We start from the raw sequence: 24,860 nt of genomic DNA on the forward strand, positions 1-24,860 counted from the left end.
TCTGACGTCACCGCTAAGTGTGAGCGTAAAATCCGTTCCGCTCGCGGATTTTGCGGATTTTCGGCAAATTCGCAATCCACGAACTCCCGCGAATTTGCCGAAAATCCGTGAGCGAACGGATCTGGGGGCAAAAGTTCAAGCTTCAAGCTTGTAACTATTTTAGGATGGCGCCGGCAAGCTGCCAGCGCCATCCTAAAACAGTTACTAAGTTAGCTTCATCAGGAAGCACTAATAGATGAAATAAAGCAAGTGCTCGAGCACCTGCTTCATTTTATCTATTAGTGCTTCCTGTTGAAGCTAACCTTCTGCCCTCTGCCCTTCTGCCCTCTGCCCCACTCCTGTTTTATTTTAGGATGGCGCCGGCAAGCTGCCAGCGCCATCCTAAAACAGTTACTAAGTTATAAGGAAGCACTAATAGATAAAATTAAGCAGGTGCACCTGCTTTATTATATCTATTAGTGCTTCCTGATAACTTAGTAACTGTTTTAGGATGGTGCTGACAGCTTGCCGGCGCCATCCTAAAATAAAACAGGAGTGGGGCAGAGGGCAGAAGGGAAAAAAAAGAAAAAACGACCCCCCCCCGCGAACACGCACAGCGCCCCGTGAACATGCACAGCGCCCGCGAACACGCAAAGCGCCCCGCGAACACGCAAAAATTAAAAAATTGCACAAATTCGCAAATTTTGCGGATCGCGAATTCGCAAATCCGCAAATTTGCGAATCCTGAATTCGCAAAATTCGCCCATGCTTAGTCACCGCCAGTCTACCCCCCATTTCCGGGTGCGGCGGCGACACCTGCTCAGGTGCAAGAGTTTCTTGCTGCCATGGCCCGACTCTTCGGGCCCGACTGGGGGTCCTGTCCTTCCATCACGGTGTCGCCGACAGCTCCGGACCGATGCAGCAGGACCCCCATGGATCCGCGTTCGGACCCCGATCAACACCGGTTGACCTAATAACACCTCCAATGGCGCTGATTGCCCGGACATGGTGCCGGATAGGCGTCGTCCGGCACCGATACCGACGCCGATGGGGCCATTTTTGTCCTATGTCCCTCCTCCTTATTTTCAGCCTGTTCCACAGACTTCAGAGGAAGGGGAGGACTGGAAGGGGTCTGAGGACCCTCTACACAGGACTGTGCTTATGACCCAGACTGGGAGGAGGATTTGGAGGAAGCCAGTGGTCTTGACACCTCTCCTGACCTTGATGATGATGATGATGATGATGATGATATGGATCTTATAAGGCGTCTTGGTGCTGATGAGTGTAGGAAGAGGTAGGGGCCTCTGCCTACACTGAATGAAAGGTTGGGTTGTAGTCTCAGTTTTGCTACAGGGCTTAATTTGTGCCGGGGCCTGCCGGTGCTTAGCACCGGCACCTAATTATCAGGGCCGGGTCTACAGTACAGTCACGCTGCTCACGCATTAAGAAGTGCACCGTCAGAAATTGATGTATTTTTAAAGAGTCGTAGCATCACCACAGAGAGTTTGTACTGTGCAGCTGCTGTAAGTGCTGCTGTCGCTTAGTTACCGTCGTACTGGTGACTGACTCCGATTCTCATTTTCAATTTTTCTCCTCACTCTTTCAATGATATCGTCATTTAAGACTTCAAGCCGCGGATCAGTGGGCGGTACAAAAGGGGGTGGTGATGGGCGGACAGTGGGCGGGCTGGGACACCGAGTTGGGCAGGTCTTTGTCTGCGGGGGTTGGGGCTGTGCGCGGCACAGGCAGGGATGCGTGCGCAGATTTTGCAATTGAATGCGCGCGCATTCGCTGCCTGCTTTAATTTTGCCACAGCACGCCCCAGCATACCAGCAGGGCCACACCTCACACAACCACGGCATCGGACCGCACCCTGACCGAGTATCCATGGTGGTTGAAGTGAACAAACTTCTACGCCACAGTTGAAAGTAGCAGGAGTCACGTAGGACATTTGTGCTCACACACCAGGTGAGGGCGAGGCATGGCCTGTGGACGGGGTAGGCCGGTGGCCAGGCGGCCTATAAATAAAGCTGCGAGTGCGCAGGTGAGGCAGGCAGCCAGGGCAGGCCGCAGGCGCAGTGATTACAGTTTCTTTATTGATTGGTCTGATGATCAATCAATCAGTCATAATAAAGCTGCGCGGGTGAGGGCAGGCCAGGACATATCATTATGATTGGTTGGTTGGTCTGATCATAATGATGAGGTTTGATTGACGGTGACCCCCCCTGGTTTGATGATCAGGTTGGAAGTAGTTGTGCAGTCCGTCACAGTAGCTATTGTTGAATTATTCCAATTGCGAGCCGGCCCGTGCTGCCTGGATGGATCAGTACTGACTGACTGGACTTCCCTGGGAATCTGGATTCAGTTTCGGTTCAGGGCAAATCTGTGAGGGTTGGGGCTGTGCGCTTTCACATTTAATGCGCGCGCATTTGCCGATTTGCCAGCCACACCCCACAACCCAGCATACCAGGCCGCACTGCCTCAGGCTCTGAAGCTCCGGGCCTTCAAGCTCCCCACCACCGTCCGAGTCATCGTGGCAAGCCAACCAGCCACGATCAAAGTAGCGGCGATCGGGCGATGATAATGGTGGAATGATTGATATTGAGGCATTGCCTGGAGTAGGCCGGCGGCCTAAATAAAGTTGCACAGATGAAGCAGGGCAGGGCCGGTTATAGCCTTATACAATGTGTAAACTCGTTCATAGAGACACGTTACAGAACACTAGCCATCTACACAAACTAAGTTGCCTTGAAATGCTTTCTGCCTTGGGGGGATTAATGCACAGCAGAAAGCAGAATCGTCGAGTTTTCCCTTTTATGCCATGTTGGGGGTTATTTTAGCAGTGCCCATACGCCACACAATGGCCTCTTGGCGTTGGTGACTGAGAGGACTAGTGTTACTGTGATATCAGACATATGACGTGAGGGAACAGAATCCCTTTATGTTGGACGATACCTGGGCAGCTGATTGTTGACACACGATGGCTGCGTCAGTCACCCAGGACCCAGGAGGACCACCCTCCTGCGCGTGGTCTTGGTGTCGGGGTTGACGAGTACCAGGACAGGTCCGACATCGGTTAAGCATTGCCAGAAAGTGGAACATAATTACACACTCGTTCATATTCACATCCTTTCAAACATGTTTTATCATAACTATTTTGTGGCCAGAGTGCCTACACAAGCAGTTCAGCATGAAGAAAATCCGAACCTGACACGTTGTATAAGTACTTATGTTTAAATCGGAGAACATCATATATTAAGCACCGCAGAGTTGGAGGTCCTCCTTATTTCCTTTTCTACTTTGAGATTCTTTGTGATCGACTGTACTAACGTTATTCCAAATAAGCATTCAAAGGAATATTTTTGAAAGTAATGTAATACATCAAAACTGCAGTTACTTTAACCTCACCAGTTTCAATCAGTTTGTCCGAAAGACCGTCATGTAACACTGCATGAGATCGCCCCCCCCCCCCCCCCCTCGCGCCTCCTAACCTAACTTGGCTGCGAATTATTCTTTTACAGCGTTCTTCCCTTAAGATGTGGAAAGAAAAGTGCACACACCCTTCTACGATTTGAGGAAACGTTTATTTATGGTTATTTGAAAAGCAGACAACCTGCCATAGCCTAGGGCAAGTTTAATTTAAAAAAACATAGTAAAAGGCTTTTTTTAATCATTATGCTGTTGATTGGTCTAATGATCATCACGATTTAAAAAAAATACAGCGGAGGTGAGGCAGGGCAGGGCCTGGCAGGCCGCAGGTGGCGCGATTACTGTTTCTTTAAGTTTAATCATTATGTTTATTGGTCTGTTGGTGGCCTGGGGTAGGCCGCCGTTCAAATCATCATGATTTAAAAAATAAAGCTGCGCGGGGGGGGGGCGGGGCTATCATTATGTTGTTAATTGGTCTGATCATGGTGTTTGATCCCCTGGTAGTTGATCATGTTGCCAGTAGTGCTGTCACAGTGGATATTGTGCAGTTGCGGGCCGGCCCTGGCTGCCAGGATGGATCAGAGTAGTTCAGTACTGGCACTGGGATACTACTGGATTCAGTTTCGGGTCAGGGGAAATATGTGGGGGTTGGGGCTGTGCGCGGCAAGCAGCGTGCACAGATTTTTCACATTTCAATGCGCGCGCAAGCATGTGCTACTTTTCCAGCCACACCACACCCCAGCGTACCCGCACTGCGTCAGGCTGAGGATGGATTTTGTCACTTGTGAAACTGTGCACGGTTGACGGTTTACAGTATGTTCACAATCACATGATGGAAGGGACTGTGCAGCCGGGTTATGAAAAAGGGTTACTGCCCTGGCTGGCTCTGACCCGTTCCCACTTTCCTTCCTAGTATCACAAACACCTTGCCATCTGTAGGGCTGCAAAGAAGCGCCACCCTGGAGTATGATGTGAAAAGTGAGGGCATTGCGCTGCAACAATTCAAAGAGCTGCTCCTCAGCGCTTGACTGGCAGCGCTACCCTCACCGGCCAGGAGCACCTTGTCCCTCGCCTGCAAACCCAGTGAGGTGGGTTCCATTTTCCCCATTGACCGGCTGCCCTCCCTCCCGCCGCCGCCGAGGAACACCAGGTGGCCGCTGCGCGGAGGGAGAACTACTACTCCCGGCATCCCCTGCGGGCGCTGACGCCCGTGACGCGCCTGGAGGCGCAGAAAACGACACGAGAGGTCCCGCGACGCGGGACGCGCGCGGGTCTGTGCACGGGGCTAAGCCCGGGCAAAGGGCGGGCCCTCTACGGCCCTCATCGGACAGAAGAGGCCGGGACGGGCCACCCCCCCTGGCCGTGCACTTATAATAGGTAAGACATCTTGTGCCAAACCACTCTCACTCCTTGTAGGTGCCTACTGTTACTTACAACATGTCTCGTAAGGGGCCCCCGAAGATTCCCACTGTGACTAGGGACTTGGCAAAGGGGACGATGGTTCATTATTTAATCAAGACAACACCGCCTGTTGTCGCATCACCAAACCTATCATTTCTGGAGGAACTTAACAGTTTATGCAAAACTAAGTATGCGGCCGTTAAGTCGACATCAGAGCACATTAATGTCTCCTTTTGCCCTTCAGCCATCACAAGCCCCCATCCCAGTACATCATCCCCACCCTATGGAAATCTCCTGGCTACTTCCCCCTGCCCACCTGAAATAGGCAGTACGAACCCTATAATGTTCTCCCAGGATTTTACAGGTGAAAGAAAACGACCAGCCGAAAAACAAACAGACTCCCAAGCCAAGGAAAATAAATTGCCTGCACCCCCAACTTCACCAACCCTTTTGGCCCAGATACAGACTATGTTTAATGCCGCAATACACCCTTTAATAGAAAGAATGAACGATCTTGGGGACAGGATTGCGGCAATAGAGGAAATGACTAGGACAAACTCGATACTCCTAAAAAACAAGGCCGACCCCAACCAACCACAGCCTTTACGCGATATTGTAAAGCCTCTGACAACTCCACAAAGTAGTGTTCTTCAACTCCATCGGCCATCACCAGGCACACTAACCCAAGCTACCGAGGAAGTTTCCACCAAAATAAAAACAGCACACAGCTGTTCCTTTAAAACGGGGCCGAACAAAGTAACCACACCACCTAAAGGGTCACTTTCCAAGATAAGGAACATACAAAGAAGAACAAACCATATCCACTTACCACCAGAAGCTGCCCCGTTCGTGGGTGTCCTTTCTGGGGTCCCTGAACTCACAAAGGGAAAAACTGAAAGTGAACAGGAGCTGAGAAATAAGGCCCTATTTTGGCTAACAAAAAACAGACCCCTACCCCCTGACATTGATGGTAGTATACAATGTGTTAGAAGGGTGGGATGGTTGGGTCCGCTCCGAAAAGAGAGATCCGGTGACCTGGTTCTGATAAAGTTTATAAACAGTAATGTTGTCCCTTACCTCCAGTCCTGGAAACCACAGATAGGAGATGGTCCTATACATACCTGGGGATTATCTGATTTTTATCCCAGAGAATCACTTTATCCCCATACAAGAACATTGAAGAGGCCAACTTTTGGCTGGACCAAAACGGCTCCGGGTTGAGGGGTTTTTAATACTCAGACTCTTACTTGATACACTGCTGATTTGGTACCTGATTTTTCTTAAAGATTTTTAGCTGTAACGTTATTTACCGTGATATGATTTGAAATGTAATTGTGTATATATTTTGCAATGTGCTTTTATGATTTTATACCTAAAAAATCGAATAAAGCTAAAGTTCAAGTTCAAGTTCAAAGAGCTGCGCCTTTGTATTTTGTGGTATTTCTGTAGTGCGTGCCTTGCAAAAGGCAGTGGAGTGTTGCACAGGGTCCACCACAAGCATAAAGACACGTAAAATGAGAGGCAGCACTTTTGTGTAATGTTAGTGCACACTGCATTTTGATGAAATGTTCTTAAAAGAGGTGCGAATATGTCTTCCTAAATTGGAACGGCTTTGTTGTAGCAATCCTGATAGAGGGACGGTGTTGCTCCAGATCCTGGATGCATAGAGGGAAAATGTCTGCTTCATTGTTTCTTCTTTTTTAAACTTCTCAGTCTCTAGTCTGATGCTTCCCTGGCTGGGAGGTGTGTATGGAGGAAGTGGGCGGAGCCACAGAAAAGTAGGTGTGGCCTCTGACAAACATTTGAGCACCTGCACTTCAGATTTTACAAATTAAGCACTGTTTTGCTAGCAGCTCAATCCACAGTTTTGCTGCACAGCTGGACAGGGATCGGCCACCACATCTGGCCCTTTGGGAACTTGGGAGTACAGATCGGGCCAAGACCAGCCGATCGTAGATTTCGAGAAGGAATATAGGGCCTGAACATTCCCTGACAGTCATCTGAGCCCCCCCTGTATTGTGCCTTGTGCACCAGGCAGAGTACCTTAAATTCGATTCTCTGCCTCGCGGGGAGCCAGTGTAGTGCTCTTATTCCATGTGAAGTAGATTGACTAGAATTAATTGTGCCTCCGCATTCTGCAATGATTGCAATTTGCAGATCTGATGTTTATCGATACCCAAAAACATTGCATTGCAATAGTCCAATTTAGTCAGAAAAAGGGCCACCATTACAGTCTTCTGTAGTTTAGCGGGGTGAAAGGAAAGATTTGGCGAAGGGTCTTTAGCAACAAAAAACTCGTGTTGTAACCAAAATCCTGCCTCTCAGGGGTGTCACTAACATGTAGTCCATAAAGCAGTAAGAGACTGACACAGAACTCTGAAATATCAAAGGACAGTTTATTACATTCATATGAAGTGAGGCTGCGTCGCCCAAAGGCCATGGCAAATGAATGAGGCAGTCTGAGGAAGTCAGAAGGCTGATGCCTTATATACATTTCAGACTTACACAGTAAGCATACATGAAAAGGGGCAGTCTTGCCTCCTGTGAGCACACAAAGAATACCAAATAAGGACATGTAGAACCAAGTGGGAGGAGCTAACAGTTTTCAGAACGTAGTGAACACATTCCTATGTAAAACTTAATCAGTAACAGATGCAGACTCTACCAGGCATTTCTGAGCATGCGTGGAAGTGGAGGAGGCTAAATATATCCTGTTACTAGGCAGACTTCAGGCGCAGCTAAAAGGAAGGTAGGACAATGCACATAGTGAGCACATGGCAGCACATGGTAGCCAAGATGGCCTCCAGAAACTAAAATGGCTTCTAAAAAGCGGATAAGATAACTTCTAAATGCAAGATGGCTTCTGCTAACGCTAACCCATTTATGCTAATTTACAACACTAGCAGATTATAAACTATTGACCTGTGCCGGCATGTTAAGTTTATCATCGGAAATAATTCTGAGATTCCTGACCTTCTTGACAGGATGTGGGCATTCCCCAACCTCTTCCGGGCACCAGGACTTGTTCCATAATGATGATGTCCTGATAGCGAACTCAATCACTTCAGTCCTTCCTGTGTTTATCTTCAAAAAGCTCAGACTCATCCAATTCATGATGTCTTTTAGGCAGGAGTGAAAACTGGCAGCTGTTATCTCAGACCTATCTGACAGGGACATCACCAATTGAGAGTCGTCGGCATACAATACAAATGTGAAACCATGTTTCCTAACACGTGTTGCTAGTGGTTTCACATAGACGTTAAACAACGTCGGGGACAGAGCTGACCCCTGCGGAACACCACAGGGCAGAGAAAAACTGTCTGATTCTAAGCCGTCCCACCTAAACTCTGTTTCCTGTCCTGTAAAAAGGAGTAAAGGAGGGCCAGAGCCGCGTACTCGATTCCTACCTCCTGTAGTCGCTGCACCAACACCGTGTGATTCATGGGGTCAAATGCGGCCGACAGATTGAGGAGAATGAGAATTGCCATGCCCCCGCCGTCCACCACTCTTGGAATCCCCTCAGAGACCACAATCAGGGCGGACTCAGTGGAGTGTCTTGGCCGAAAACCATGTTGAGTGGGATCCAATAGCCTGTTGCTCTCTAAGTATTCTGTCAGTGTCTTGTTGACAGATTTTTCAAGGACTTTAGCTACAAATGATAGACCCGAGATCGGACTATAGTTTTTAAATTCAGTAGGCTCTAATGTGATCTTCTTCAAAATTGGCCTAATACATGCGGTCTTCCAGGCCATGGGATAGATCCTTGATGCCAGGACTTGGTTGATCAGGGGGGCGAGAATCTCACTGATCCTCTCAGTGGCCAGGTGCATAATAGCGGGAGGGCAGGGGTCATTCGGAGATCCAAATTTAATCGATTTTAAAAGGTTTGTTACATCCTCAGCAAGAAGGGGTCTAAAGTTAACTTAGACTGCACTGTCTCTACCGTGGCGGGAGATTGATAGTTGGCTGCCTGAACGTTTATTGAATTGGCAAGGCTGTCATATATCACTTGCACCTTGTTCTGAAAGAAGGCGGCAAGCTGGCTACAGAAAGTCTGATCAGGTTTAAACGAATTAGCCTGCTGCGGTTTAGCTAAAAAGGTCACAGACTTAAAAAGTTCTTTGGCTGAGTTTCCTGCCTCTTGAATCTTGGCTGTAAAGTATAGTCGTTTAGCTTCCAGAATAGCCTCCTTGTACTGCTTGAGAGCCTCATTGTAAGCATCTTTGCTCTGTCTACTCTAATCTACTCTCCAGAGACACTCAAACCTCCTGCATTCCACCTCTAGCCCTTTAAGTTCAGGGCCATATCAAGGTGTCATCGCCTGACGCCTCTTAGCTGTTCCGGTATGTTCAGGAGCAACGCAGTTAGCCGCATTCAGGATCCACTCATTGAACTGGGAGGAAGAGACCTTGTTGTCGCTATCTAATGTTGGGGGGGGGGAAATATAGCATCCTGTAGGTCCTTACTTTTTATCTTGTTACAAAGTCGGAAGGTCACCCTAGTTGTTTTAGGGCAAGAGCAGTTCTTTAGGGCCCAAGCCTTAGCCTCAAAAAAGACTACCTCATGGTCTGTCCAGGGAAGTGACTCCACTCTTACAAATCTGATGTCAGGATTATTATTAGAAAAAACCTTGGCATGCTGTCTCCTCCTACCTTGGCTACGGAGGAGGGAGCCAGTTACGAAGTGGTGTTGCCTAGGGCAACCGAGCCTCTCCACCTCGCACTCCCTACGGTGGCCTTCAGGAGTAACCTCCCAACAAAATTGCTCCAGCCAGCGGCGACCTCTTAAGAGCCCACGCTGCCCTTTAATGAAGCACTGTCTGACGTTCTTTTGGGTACTTGGTGCAGGCTCAACAGAGGGGCCCCTGTGGACAGGAACATGGCTCTGGGCGACCCCCTCTTTCTCTCCCAACACCCCACCTCTGAGAGCTTAGTTTCTAAGCCTCTGCATCCCAGAGCGCATTCTCTTCCACACCTCCGGATAGGGAATCCAAGAAGCTGGAGCAGCTTGGCAAGAAGCTATTTTCCTCGGGCAGCTTAGGGCTGCGGTAGGTGAAAACTGCATGCCTCTTGGGCCGTTATTCTCTGTGGGACACGGCTGTGCAGGTGCTGCCCAACTGCCCGAAGGAGGCCCAGGCAGTCCTTTCCCAGGCTATTGCGGGCGGGAGAGACATAGCAAAGTTCACCATATGTTGAGGGCTGGACACCGCTGACTCACTGGGTAGATCGATTTTCACGACGGTGGCGCTGAGGCGCGGCGCCTAGTTGAGGACAACTGGCTTCTCAGGGGATGTCCAAAAAACTCAGATGGACATGCCCTTTGATGGCATTTTCCTTTTTGGAAATAAAGAAGACAGTGCGTTGAAGTGCTGAAGAATTCCTGGGCTACGGCCAATTCCTTGGGCCTGTCGACCACTCTGCCTCCTCCGCCTTCTGCTTTTTGCTCCTTTTGTGGCCACGGAAGGGGTGCCCCACAAAGATCACAGAGCCACAGGCCACAGCAGCAACAACTTCAGTGTGACTGTGGATGTGGGAACCGTAGAGGCGGTTCAGGGGGCCAGCGGGCGAGTCAGTCCACCTCCACTCCCTTCAGCATCCACTGCAAAGCCTTCCTAGTTCGACCTTTTAGGCTCATCAAACGCCAGTGAGCAGACAAATACGCTATCATCTCCCCCACTGGAGCAACATCACTTCGGACAAGTGGGTGCTGCTAATTGTCCAAAGGGGCTACTCCCTCCCTTTCAAGACAACCCCTCAGGCCATGCCACCTCAGTACCACCACATGTCGGTAGATCACTTGGCACTTCTCCAGCAGGAAGTTGCGGCCCTCTTGGGCAAGGGTGCCATCAAGTGCGTTCCGATGCCAGAAGTAGGTTGTGGTTGTTATTCCCACTACTTTCTGGTTCCAAAGTAGGACAAGGACCTTCGGAACGTCAATCTCTTCCTCCGGAAGAAGAAATTTAAGATGCTCACACTTTCTCTGGTCTTGTCTGTCCTAGACCTTCAAGACTGGATGGTAGCGTTGGTCTTGCAGGATGCCTATTTTCACATCCCCGTCCTGCCGGCCCACCTGCGCTACCTGCGGTTCACGGTAGGCATGAGCACTTTCAGTTGACCGTGCTACCCTTTGGCCTTACCAGCACCCCTCGGGTGTTCACGAAGGTGATTGCAGTGGTCGCAGCTCATCTACGCAGATCGGGGGTTTCAGTCTTCCCCTATCTCGACGACTGGTTGATGAAGGCGGGTTTGCACCAGGCAGTCGTCTCCCACCTCCAGACTACGGCCGACCTCCTGCACTCGCGCGGGTTTTCCATCAACTTGCCAAAGTCTCACCTGATTCCCTCGCAGGAGCTCCTCTTCAGTTCTGGACTCGGAGCAGTTTTGGGTTTATGCTCCCGATATGATTCCAATCTTTCAGCCTCTATCCAGGGTTTCGCTCAGGATGACCCTTCAGCTACTGGGCCTGATGGCCTCCTGTATCCTGCAAGTGGATCATGCCAGATGGCATATGTGGGCTCTGCAGTGAGACCTGAAGTTCCAATGGGCACAGCATTACGAATGGCATCTGCACTCAGATGTGGTGCAAGGTCTCTTTCAGCAGTGGGGAGAGCCTTAGTTATATCTATTCACCACCGAGAGAACGTGCAATGTCAACAGTTCTGCACATTGGAATTTCCAAAGGCGGCACTTGCTATGTGATGCTTTTCAGAGCGAGTGGAGTTGCGGTCTACTATACCCCTTTCTGCCTTTGCCACTTCTGCCCAGAGTGTTGAAGAAGATCAAGCGCAACCGGGCCCAAGTTATCCTTGTGGCTCCGGTCTGGGCTTGAAGAGTATGGTATCCTGAGTTACTCAGTATGGCGATCGATCCCCCTCTCCGCCTGCCTCTTCAGGGGATCTTCTGTCGCAGCAGCAGGGGTGGGTTATCCACCCGAACATGTCCAGCCTCCACCTCCTTTTGTGGAGATTGAGCGGCGGCAGTTGACGTCTTTCGACCTACGCCCGAAGTCTGTAATGTTATCTTGGCAGCGAGGCTTCCCTCCACTAAAACGGTATACGCCTGCAGGTGGAATGAGTTTGTGGCATGGTGCAAGGCAAATGCTGTGGATCCTCTTTCTGCCCCTCTTTCAGAGGTCCTTTTTTTTCTTCTGTCTTTGGCCCAGCAGGGCTCTGCTCTGGGCACTATCAAGGGCTATCTCTCGGCCATTACAGCCTTTTTACGACTTCCAGATCAGCCTTTCCTTTTCAAGTCCCCTGTTGTAAATAGATTCTTGAAAGGCATCACACACATGTTCCCTCCTGTCCCTTTCATGATACCTCAGTGGAACTTGAATCTAGTTCTGACTTATCTGATGTGTGCTCCCTTTGAGCCACTTCACAACTGCCCTCTTCATCTTCTCACTCTAAAGACTGCTTTCCTGGTTGCCATCACCTCTGCCAGAAGAGTGAGTGAGCTGGAGGCCCTTTCTTCTAAACCTATTTTTCTCTCTGTCCATCTGGACAAAGTTGTTCTAAGGAGTCGTCCTTCTTTTCTGCCAAAGGTTGTCTCTGCCTTTCACATTGGGCAGACCATCACTTTGCCCAACTTCTTTCCATCTCCGCATCCCTCAATAGAGGAGTAGAGGCTCCACCGACTGGACCCAAAACGTGCGCTCTCATACTACCTGATTCGCACACAACAGTTCTGGGGGGATGACCAGCTCTTTGTTGGCAACGTGGGCGCCAAGAAAGGTTGGGCTGTGCACAAGCGGACCATCTCTCGGTAGGTTGTTCTGTGCACGTGGGCCTCGCTGCACACGTTTACCAAGCATTACTGCCTGGACAGCCAAGTGTGGACAGACGGCTTCTTTGGCCGTTCTGTTCTCCAAGACTTTCTGGTGTGATCTTGGTTCGTAGACCCACCACCGGGGTTGGTATTGCTGGGGTATCCATTCAAAGGTAAGGAATCTATCACTACGTGTTTCTTTCAGATGCACAAGTTACTTACCTTTGGTAACAATATATCTGTAAGAAACATTAGTAGTGATAGATTCCTTACCGCCCCACCCAGCCTCCCTGTTCTCCGAACTGATTTCTAGGGCTAAGGTCTTCCCTTTTAGGGCCCTAGTTTCACAGCACCAGTGGTCAGTTTCTTGCATGGCTCTGTGGAACTCCGTGTACAGAACTGATGTCACATGGGTGCATCTATGTAGCTGCAGCAATGTCATTCCGGTGGCAATGACGCACACGGAGCCGCACAACAACGCCTACCGACGCGCAGGGGTAGTACTGACAAAATCTTTCCGTATCCAGTCTGACGCCTGGGGATAATTCTAAGGTAAGGAATCTATCACTACTATTGTTTTTTACAGATATATTGTTACCAAACGTAAGGCACTTGTGCGTTTATATATATATCCTGGACAAAACAAATAGATACCTTACCTATTACATTACTGTGTAATGCTTCTGTATGTCACCATGACTAGACCTACTACTGACGATACCATGTAGTGCACATAATTATCTGACTTTTTTACTTAATTTAATTGAAATGTATTGCCTTGGTATTTCTACTAATGTATAATATTGCACATTGATCTATGAAGAAACCATCTAATGACCAGAAGTAGCAATACATGTTGCTTGTTCTATCAAACATACCTGTTATATGCAATTTGTGCTGTTTAGACAACATTTTGTTTGTCATTTTGTTCTGTCAGGTAAGGGTGATACTTGACTCGGTGAAGCTCTCAGGAAGGTCAAAGAACGCTTTCAACATTCCTGAATGTAAACTAGCTGAAAATTTAGGAGATCTCTTGGAAACATCAAGATTTTCAGACTGCACTTTATACGTAGGAGGTCAAGAATTTAAGTCTCATAAATCCATTCTAGCAGGTACTCTCTGAAAATGTATTAATCCATATTTAAATTTCTGGTATACATTTTTGTAAGTTGTCTATTTTACTCTTTGGTTACAGCTCGGTCTCCAGTATTTAATGCAATGTTTGAGCATGAAATGGAAGAAAGTAGAAAGGTAATTTTCAGTGTTAATATAATGTAATTTTAATTATTTTTATAAGAGAGCATGTACGCCCAAAGTTTTCATTGCTCTAAGAGCAACACATATGAGTGAATTAGACGGGAGGACGAGAATGTACAATCCCAAGACTAGCAAGGGAAAATGTATTTAAACAGCCAGGTCCTTGATGCTTTCCTAAAGGACCTTAGATCTGATAGAGAACAAAGATGAGCAGAAGTGAGCTCTATTCTGAGGGAGCTGAGTTGGAAAACATGCAACTCCACACCTTATTTTTCAAAATTCCATCAAATTTGCTTAAGGTGATCGAAGAGTCTGTAAAGGATTGTATTTAGAGATTTATTTGGATATCAATTTAATCTAGACAGAAATCTGGAATTGTATACACTGTATTACTGCCAGCTAGTGGAGCTTTTTTCAGAAGAGATGTAGTGTGAGCTTTCCAAGTAGGTTTTAAAGCTAGCCTGGACACAGCAATTTGCAAGATCTGCAGTTTAGTTTGATCTCCTTTACGGAAGCCAAGCTAAATAGGATTGGCATAGTCTAAACGGGAGCCAATTACAGCTGACATCATGGTTTTGAGCGCATCTGATGAAAAATATTGCATAGTTTGCTGCTAGTCTGTAAGAGGAAGATACATTTTGAAACAGCCACATTTATGTGTGCCCTGAAAGACAGCTGGGGTCAATTAAGACTCATATACTTTTTGCAACTTGCTTGGCCTTAGGAAGAATCCCATTTCCTGATGTTAATTCTGTTGAGTCAAAAGTGTAAGGTTCTTATTCATGACCACAGTTTCTGTTTTATCTGCATTTAGTTTCAGGTAGTTTTCGCTCATCCACCAACAGAAGGCATGCTTTCTTGAAACACTTCCTAGACACTTTGTAGTAAGATGTTATGATCACTGGTGCCAAAGACCTCTGATAAATCCGCCAGTACGAAGGCAGAAGTTAAGACAGTGTCAATGTTTGCACTCTTATTATCAAGTACGGATAAAATTACTGTCTCAATGTTATGACTGGGACAAAACTCAGCTTGTAGTGTCTTGTGAGAAATTGGGTTGTTGGTTGACTGGGGTGTGAGTCTAAGTCAATCGCAACCACAATCCTTGTCAGGGTGAGGGACAACCCAACAGTAAATTATCCTGTGCTAAACCCTCTGGTATCTTGGCACAGAGCAGTGAGGCTTAACTTTAGAGGCAATGTGTAAAATATTGTGCAACACTTCAAACAGTAGAACAGTGAAAACACCACACAAACAATCCCACACCAAGTTAGATAGTACTTTCATTAGTAAATAAAACAAAACCAAAACAACAAATATCCTATCAGTAGCACTGGAGATATGTACTTTTAAAGATTTTGGTGAAAATATCACCAAAGATCACAAAGGGCCAACTATGGCTTTCTAGTCGCAACAGCCCAGGACAAATTTACATGTTCAAGCCGACCACAATGGAGCATGAGTCCGCTACAGGGGCCCAGTGTAACCCATTGAACAAAGAACCGTGAATCCTGATACGCGTAGCATTGCGTAGATCTGTGACGAAGATGCACAACCGAAGCGATGCGTCGGTTCCAAGATGTGGCGAGGCTGCGATAATATTGGGTATCCTGTCGACACGGCTTGTGGTGCAAAGACTAGCAAAGAGAATTTGAATTGCATATAGGGAAATGCGTCGGTATGGAAGAGCTGCGGTGCAGTCTGTCGTTATCCTCAAAGGTGCTGTTGACAAGGGATGCAGCCACCTGCACTGAGGATGTGTTGTGCAGTGGCAGTTCTGGTAGGCTGTGGTGGTGATGAAGGTCTTTGCATTTAGTTTAATCCACACTGCCGCAGTGATGCGTCAGTTCTTCTTGGGTTTGTGCTTTGCAGCAGAGAAGATGGATAGGGTCCGCTGGATCCATCGACGTTGGCAGAGCACCTTTAAGCCCATTTCCAAGGTTTCAGGACTGGGGTGGCAACAATTGGCAGGGTAGACTCAAAGAGGGCTGAGTCCAGGTGCAAGACTTTCGAAAGTCTGTTGTGTTCCCAAGGCTTTGGATCAGGAGGCCAGCCAACTGGGCCCTGTGTTCAAGAGATACTGATACAGTCCTTCTCACCCGGCAAGAGGGCAGCAGGTCCTTACAGTTGGCCAGCAGTCTTTCCAAGTAGAAGTCCTTGAGAGCAGCAGTCCATCAGAGGGGCAGTCTTTCTGCAGTACAGCAATCCTCCTTCCTAAAAGAGTATCCACAGGTCAATAGTTGTTCTGCAGTGGTGTCTAAGGCCCAATATTTACACCCAGTTTTGTGCCTTTGAAGTGGAAAGAAGCTTCTAGAGGCATGCCTTTGAAGTTCACATATATCCTGCCTTCCTGGCCTTGACTTCAATCTACAACCGGGCTATGCAGCCCTTTGTGTGGAGAAAATTACACAGCATATTCAGGTGTAAGTAGGGCTGGGCCCAGCTTCTATTTCCCACCCTGCCAGTAATTGCCCATCCAGCCACACTCCACATTGTGTGTGGCGGTCTAGGAGGAATATACAAAGCCCAACTGTCACTCACACCCAGTCATGTGACTCAGAGACAGCAACAGGCAGCAAATGGCTAGCGCATGAAAATTAAAACTTTCTAAAAGACGCACAGAGGATGGTCAGAATGCAGAGCAAATCAAACCTTCACCCCCAGTCAAGTGATCTGGGTTAAATCCATTGTTCTTTTGCTCACCATGCCACCCCAGTTTGGACCCAGCCATGTGCAAATCAGTCTTGACCCTATGCCTCATGGGAGTAGTTGAGCCTGAACCTACAAGCCGGAACAAAGCATCGTGGGACTGATTTCGGGGCATCGCCCCATATCAGCCAGGCTAGTTTGAATCTAGTGACACATTAACCCCGGGACCCATGTCTGGTCATACTTGGTGCACTTAGGGCGAGAAAGCAAAATACTCTAACCAATGAGCAGGGAGACCAGGTGAAATAAAAAAAAAGAAAACTATGCATTTGCCTATTTATACACCATGTTAGCTGAAAAGCACACTTGGCAATATAAACTATTCATGGTCTGCTAGAAATATTTGTGTTTATCATTTAATTTTTAAGAGAAAGTCTCATATTTTCAGTTTCAACAAATATTGTTATCATTCCTTCCTGAAGGTCATCTTGTAATTTATCATCACTGTGAACCAGAAACATTATTTCTTCTACAGTTAAAGCCCATTCACATCTATCTTGCTCTATTTTCTAAAGTGGGTCCTCTTTTGCAACCAGTCGATCGAGAGGTGCTGTTGCACCAGCATAAGACAAAATACAGCATTTCTCTTTTAGCTGTAGGGGCAATCCAGGTACTCAACATTGAGTTAATCCTTAAATAGGTTTCCTGCAACTATCTGTAGACTGTTAACCACCTCATTCCACAATTTAGCAAGTGTTGCAACTGGACTCCTTATTCAATAAATCAGCTTTAAAGTGTTCTATATCGGAAAAACACTTGATTTTGTTTAAGGTCACAGGTGTAAAATACACTGTGTAGATACTTCCACTGAATACATTTGATGTGGACAGTACGAGAACTTACTTTGATATAGTCTAATATGTATTTCAGTTTTGTGTGAACTTAAGGGCATTAAAGATAATGCCCTTTAATCTTTATTTGTACCTGATCTCTGTAATTTTCTAGTTTACCTATGGATGATGTTCCTACCCTCATTCAATACCTGTGCTATTGATACTGTTTCCAATTCTGAGAGGTTTTCTGGAAATATCTCCCAAAGGGGTTCTAAATTTGCTTGTCAGGGTGGCACGAAATATGATTTGCTTTGTTGGTACACCAAATCTCTCTTTTGCTTCCTCACTTCTTACTCAGTAAACAACTAACAACAGTCCATCCTAGCAGTTCAGCTGGTCTCCTCTATCACTCTGCCCAAGATAGCTCCATGTTGACACACTGCCATAGAATTAAATCCTTCTTATTATTTTATTGATGACTCATTTCTATATTTCTAACCTATCCATAATCAAATGTGAGAGCCTCAAAGTAATTTCCTACTTGAACAGTGAAAAGTTGGCCATATTCTGTTATTTCAGGCCAACCATGTAGCCCTTGTAACAGGAGCTGCATCTGTGCAACTAAATGATGACTTGTTATGCCGGGCAGGAACACATCTCCTTTGTTATCTTGTAACTTCAGAGTTTTGCATACTCTGTGTCTCTTATTGTATTTCAGAGGTTACCAATCAGTCCCTTTTTTGAATAATGGCTTTGGCATTCAGCAAAATGTTTCTTGAAAACTATAATCAGAATGCAGTAAGGGATCACAGCTGTATACACTAACTGTGTTGGTCCCTAGTGATTACTAAGGCCTACACACCTGCTATTAGAGCCATAAAACATACACTCCAAGTGCCTTTCATATGTTTAAAGACAGGCCGTACGCACTTCCTAAATCTAACTGGCTAGCATCAAGATCTTTCTCGCTGGACCGAGGGTCCTAGATACAGAGGTCTCCATAATCTGCAATATGTGACACCTTCCTCCTCCTGGCAGACACTGGTGATGCTGTAAAGCATATAAAGGAGATACCTAAGAACCTCAACCTAATCTTTCACGTTCATCACATTCACCAAAAAACCCTGTGATTAAGAAATGGCATATCAAAAGGAAAAAGAGAGTGACCTCGTAGAAACTAAAGAACAAAAGGTAGTCCAAAAAAGAACCTCCAGTTCTCTGACTCACCAATTAAGAACGTATCCTATTCGGTGACCATTATCAATCTGATTTTAGAGAAATTGCACTCACTGCATCACCTAGCAAGGTTGACAAAGACAAACACCAATCTCTTGCAAGTAGATATTCAAGGCCTCAAGGAAAAACACGTCATCCAGAATGTATGAAGCTGAATCTATAATAAGTAAAGTTGAGGGCCAGACACCTTCTTAAAGAAACGTTAAGACTTCACACCAAATAATCGCGTCCCTAGAAAAGGCGATCCTAGATCTCAAGGACAGAAATCAGAGGGGAAACCTTAGACTCTTTGGCCTGTTTGAATCGCAAAGAAAGAATCTGGCTCATGTTTATCCATGCCGTTCAGGACCAGAAAGGTCATGGTACAGGCCCTCGTTCTGTCCAGGCTGGACTACGCAAACGCGCTTTATTTGGGGACCACCCCAATGGCCACTATTTCTAGGCTACAGACCACCCAGAATCGGGCTGCTCGATTGCTGCTCAACATTCCGAAAACGCAATCTGCCAGACCAGCTCCAAAGTCCCTCCATTGGCTTCCCGTTGGGGAAAGAATCAAATTTAAATCACTATGCATTGCTCATGAATCATTCCACAACATAGGCCCCCCCATCCTCAACAACATCATTCAGCGGTATGAGCCCAACAGAGCTCTCCGATCCAAATCTCTAAACCTGGCATCCCTTCCTAAAATCAAAAAAGGCAGAAGTCGAGGCCGTCAATTCTCCTTGCACACTGCCAAACTTTGGAACTCTCTTCCGCACTACCTTCGGGCCGAACCCAACCATCTCTCCTTCCGCAGATCCCTAAAGACGTTGTTGTTCCCTTAACCCGCTCTGTTCATCTGCCTCTGTCACTGTAAAGCGCTGGGATGCCTCCGGGTAGCCATGCGCTATAAAAATACCATTCAATTTCAATTTCAATTTTAGTAACTCCGATACCACAAATCTTAAATATTGATTTCAAGAAAGGCTTTGAAATGAAGAGGGCACAAAGAGCTCCAACCAGAATGCTAGATCATCAAAATCACCAAGGCAGATGATCTTCGGATCATTGCGCTATCCCCACTCAGAAAAGATCTTAGACCAAAATGAGGAAGATGAAATGCAATGTTTGGCAGGGTCATAAAATTGGGACGTCACAAGAGTATTCCAAAGAAACTGACTCGCAGAAAGATGCAGCACCATAAGGAACAAGATGAAAGCCTTGAATGTATAGTGTTTTCTTTTGTATGTCTGTTGAAAATGAGGATTATGGTCAATGGGAAAACACCTTTCTTTGACTAATCTACCACCCTTGAGGCCTTCCTGGACAAACTGTCCCAAACGGAAGTGGACTTTAATGGTCTTGTATTGTATACCTTGCATGCTTCTATCTTTTGCAGTCTATACAACAAATCTTTCCTATTTTCATAGGCACCAACTCCACATCGTACACCAAGGCTACACAGCCCTCACACAGCAAATGCAACATAACACCCCTCAAATACCATGGCTCAATGGGTGGTGCCCCTCACTAACATTACCTTACTTAACACATTTCCTAATGCTACCTTCTCTCAACCTATGCAAGTCATCCAATCCAACTCACAGGTCACCTTAACCTAATTTACACCACAGCTATTTTGACTTCTAGTGCATGGAATGTCCACTTTATAATCACATACTCAATCAATACCATTACTAACAGTTCTATCGTATATCAGGCATCCCTGGGACTTAAAATGATCTCAGTTTTTAGGGGGATCCAAAGTTATTTCGACCTTCGGCCTTGTGGATATAAAGGATCACAGCTTTTATTGTTAAGGGCAACCAGGTTCAAATACCTACTTCAACCTACACTGTGCACATGGAATCCGAATACTTCTGAAAACGCAATTGTTAGTCTTACATGCTCCATACAATGCAAGCACATTGATATATAGATAAAGTGCTAAGGGAGAGATGGGTAGCCTTTTTCATACAGACATATAAATGCACTGATATTATTGTCGTAGGTGGAGTTAAGGATGTGCAATGAAGTCTTTATTCACCCCACCTATATTATTATTGTCTTGCTCCTATTTAGCTAATTATCACCTTCTATCATTAGAATGATGTAACAATGCTGAGAATGCTGTTATTGTTATACTTATTCCTACGCCTATAGCTGCCGTCTTTCAAGTCATAAACGTTTGAAGAAGTCTTATTTCATGTACACTTATGGAATGCTCTCCTCTCACTGAAGAATGTTTGGTTTTATCTGTATGGGATTTGGACCCTTGTGGCCCCCACCTCCCCATCACACTCCAAAATAGGTTGGGTGGGCTGTGTGTGTTTTTCCCAGCTTTTTCCCTTTACTCCTTCCTATCTCCCTGTCTACCCCTCACTTAAGTACTGAATACCATTTCCCCCATACTTTCTTCCCGAAATTAGCTGCTCTAGCTGAAACAATCCTGTTCATATCACCTTTAATAGCAGTATATAACCTGTCCTTACTGATTTTACCATAATACCCCATAACAAATTGGGATATGCCTCACATATTAAAAAACTATTCTCCATACCTATACATACAGGGCCCGATTCATAGAACTAACTAAAAACAAAATCCTAAACTTAATACTCATGGTATTCACAGAATGCACTTATGGCTGTCCTAAGTTCACGTCCGCACTCGGGCTGGAAGCTCCACACTCGGAGTCAAATTTCCACCATCGGCCCGGAATCTCAGCTTCCAGGACAGAATACCCACAATGATATATATAGTCCATTAACATCAGATTATGGGTATTGTGGCCCGGAAGTGGAGATTCTGTCCCGAAGCTGGAAATTCTGCTGGGTGCGGAGCTTCCACTCTGGGTACAGAGCTTCCACTCTGGGTGCGGAGCTTCCACTCTGGGTGCGGAGCTTCCACTCCGGGTGCGGAGCTTCCACTCAAGGTGCGGAAATTCCAGCCCCAGTGCGGACGAAAATTTAGGACACTTGTAAGTCCATTCTGTGAATTCCATGAGTAGTAAGGTTAGGATTTTGCCTTAAGTTAGTTCTGTGAATCAGGCCCCTAGTCTCCCCAAAACACTTCCACATCAATGTATAAATGCAACTAGGATATTCTTCCCACAAAATATAATTGCTCTGGCGCTATATTGCCAAGCCAATGATAAACAAAACTGAAAACAAAACTGCAATGAAATCTTACCCCCCATAACATAGCCAATGCAATGTTTAAAAATCTTTTCACTTAATGTCAATGGTATTAGTCACCCAGTTAAATGGAAAAACCTTTTGGACTACTGCTTTAAATTGAAAGGAAAAACAATAGTTGATGGACAGAATGCAGAACAATGTGAAGCATTCACCCCAGTACAGAGATCTGGGCCTAAATCCATTGTTTTTTTGCACTCCACACCACCCCAGTTCAGACATGGCCTTATGCAAATCAGCTTTGACCCTGTGCCTCAAAAGGAACATGCTAGCCCAAAGTGCCAAGCCATGTGTTTCCTGGACCGGAATCAAGCATCCTAGGACCGGTTTCTGGGTATCAGCCATGTTCAGCCAGGATAGCTTGACTCCAGTGGTGTGGAGAGCATGGGACTCACGTCTGAGCATACCCATCCCACTCGGGGTGACAAATGCAAAAACAACAGTTGATGGACAGAATGCAGAACAATGTCATACATTCACCCCAGTACAGAGATCTGGGTCTAAATCCATTGTTTTTTTCACTCCACACCACCCCAGTTCAGCCATGGCTATATGCAAATCAGCCTTAACCCTGTGCCTCATGGGAACAGTCCAGCCCAAACTGTCACTTTACCTACTCAGTCTTGCTAGGTTAAAAGAATCCATCAAAAACAAGTTACTCACTTTTGGTAACACTTTCTAGTAGATAGTCTAAATGCAGATTGCTCATTGCCTGCCCTCCTCTCTGTTCTGTGGAGTGGACATTTGGGGCGTAGTTAGGTTCTGGGTTAGATCACACGTTCTATCAATAGCTGTAATTTGTCAGTCTTACTCTGTGTCTGACTGCGCAAAAAATGTCATTGCATAAACCGATGTCAAAGTGCAGGCATGGCACCTTTATGCATCTCTGTGTCATCATGTGTGGATGCAGGATGAACTAATGACATAGGCTGGTGGCCAAAGGTGCCTCCTGCCAACACTTTTGGAGAATGTTTTTGAATCCAATCTAGTGCCACAGGGATTCCCAAAATGAGAATGAGAGTATCCACCGAAATAGCATTACTGAAGGTAAATAACTTGTCCCTTGTATTTATTGTTAGTGCATTGATCAATTTCAAAGTTTTTTGTCAAGGTCATAAGCACTACTTACTTGGACACCATACCATCCACTGTAATGTCTGGCAACAACATATTTACCATCTCCATCCTACAGTCATTCTTTACACTAATTATTTTCTTCTTCTAGAGCTCCACTATTATGATACAAAGTTGACAATTACATTAACTCCTTGGTACATTTATGAGAAGCATGAATTTGGATTAATATTTGAAAGGCAACAGTTGATTGTTAAAAAACACAAATTCATCTGCAAATACTTCTTTACAAGTAGATATGTTCTAAATCCACATGTTTATGTATTACTTATAAATATCCGTACATATACATATAATGTTCATAATGTGACTTTGATGGTTGTTTTAGAACAGAGTACATATAAAAGATGTCGATCCAGTTGTCTTTAAAGAATTGATGGGATTCATTTACACTGGAAAATCACCGCCAAATCTTAAACAAATCGCAGACAACTTGTTAGCTGCAGCAGACAAGGTAATTATGGAAAAAAATGACCTTTTTCTATTAATACGTTCATCTGTTTGGGATTTTAACTTGCCTTCAATTTTTGATTAGGAAAGTCCTAGACGGCAACCTGGTAATCCTGGGTGACTTAAGTAAATAAGTAGAATCAGATAACAGTGGTTCCTTTGGCAGAAGTAAACATATATGTACTGATTTAAAAAGTATTTAATCACTGTTGCAACAATAGTATTCACATATACAGATATGCAAGTACGTGCGCCATAGAATGAAGCAGTGATGGTGCTTGTGACAATAGTGCCTATAGTGACAAAAAGAATGTTATTGATTATAATAAAGATAAACCATGTTGACTGAATGGTGGTTACATTTGCAAAACACAAACTCTTTCAAGTTCAGGCTTGATGATTGAGCCTTAGCTGATACAGTCAATTAAGCTGCTGTCTTCAAAGACTTGGGGTGATCCGTCAAGAGGGTGCCAAGAAAAAGGGGGGGTCCCAAAACATTTTTCCCCGTGTTAATTTAAAGAGGACCTTTAGACACTGCTACCGCCCAAACTGCTGAACGAAATTACCTTGGATTTGGCACGAACGTAGATGTTGGTTCAGGGAAGTGCCCTTTTGTGATTTGGTGTAAATCCATTCAGTAGTTCCGGAGTTATATAAAGACATTTCCAGTTTTATATCTAGGATCCGTGACCCCCCTGATCTCGTGCTGAGATCTGATTGAGTGCCAACACTTCAAACTAGTAAGTTGTGGCAGCCATCTTGTGACTCTGTTGGACCAAGTCACAAACATAAAAAAGAAAAGAAAGAAAGGCCCTGACCCCCTAGGCCTCTTGTGGGTGGTCCCACAAGGACCCTGCAGGGCCAAAAAAGCATTATTCTTTGGAAATGTAAGGGAGGAGTCACACTGGATCCCCGAATCCTGCAGAAGAAAAAAAACTAAGCCCGGGCTCCTGCCCTTTGTTTCTAATCGGCCCGGGGTGGGCCAGGGTCTGGGTGCATTTTAATAAGGAGGGTTGAACAGCCCCCCCCCGGGGTTCATTGATGCCCTCTGGACAACCACCTCCCTGGGGCTTATTTATTTATTGAGTGGCCTTTTAGACCCCTCCAGCCCAGGGGACCGCCACCTTCCTGGGGGTTTAAGATTAAAGAATCTGGGGGGACACCAACCCCCTGGGGCTCTCATTTTAAGTCATGTGAGGGGGCCGCCACCTCCCTGGAGCAAATTCTAACAAAAAAGCCCCCCCCCCGCCATACATGGCCCTGTGGACCGGCTCCTGCTATTGCCAAAGGTGCCCACCCTCTGGACATAACTGTTTGCTATTGCTTAGGAGGACCCTTACTGCTACCACCAAGTCATAGTAAACTGTGCTCCGCTTCTAGCAAGTGAGAGCAAAACAAATTGCTCTCTCTTGCTGGAGGCGGAGCACAAATGCTAATACTTAGAGGAGCTCCCCTCTCTGTAAAAGCAATCCCGGCTCCCGCAAGAGGAGGGGAGCCCACTGGGAACAAGGGGGCCTTCAGACTCCCCCGCGCCCCCCATTTGTGGAGAG

At 46.1% G+C, this 24,860-nt stretch overlaps 1 protein-coding gene across 1 annotated transcript in view; it reads left to right on the top strand.

Moving 5' to 3' along the window:
- The window catches only part of LOC147732930 (speckle-type POZ protein-like A), a 231,946-nt gene that overhangs the window by 82,744 nt on the left and 124,342 nt on the right, over window positions 1-24,860 (top strand). The window contains exons 5-7 of the mRNA XM_086955102.1: window positions 13,510-13,684; window positions 13,768-13,823; window positions 23,189-23,314. Coding sequence (XP_086811228.1) covers window positions 13,510-13,684; window positions 13,768-13,823; window positions 23,189-23,314 — 357 coding nt within the window. The remainder of the gene's footprint in view (window positions 1-13,509; window positions 13,685-13,767; window positions 13,824-23,188; window positions 23,315-24,860) is intronic.

This window comes from Lissotriton vulgaris, chromosome 2_1, assembly GCF_964263255.1.
Source record: "Lissotriton vulgaris chromosome 2_1, aLisVul1.2, whole genome shotgun sequence".
Classification (NCBI taxonomy): Eukaryota; Metazoa; Chordata; class Amphibia; order Caudata; family Salamandridae; genus Lissotriton; species Lissotriton vulgaris.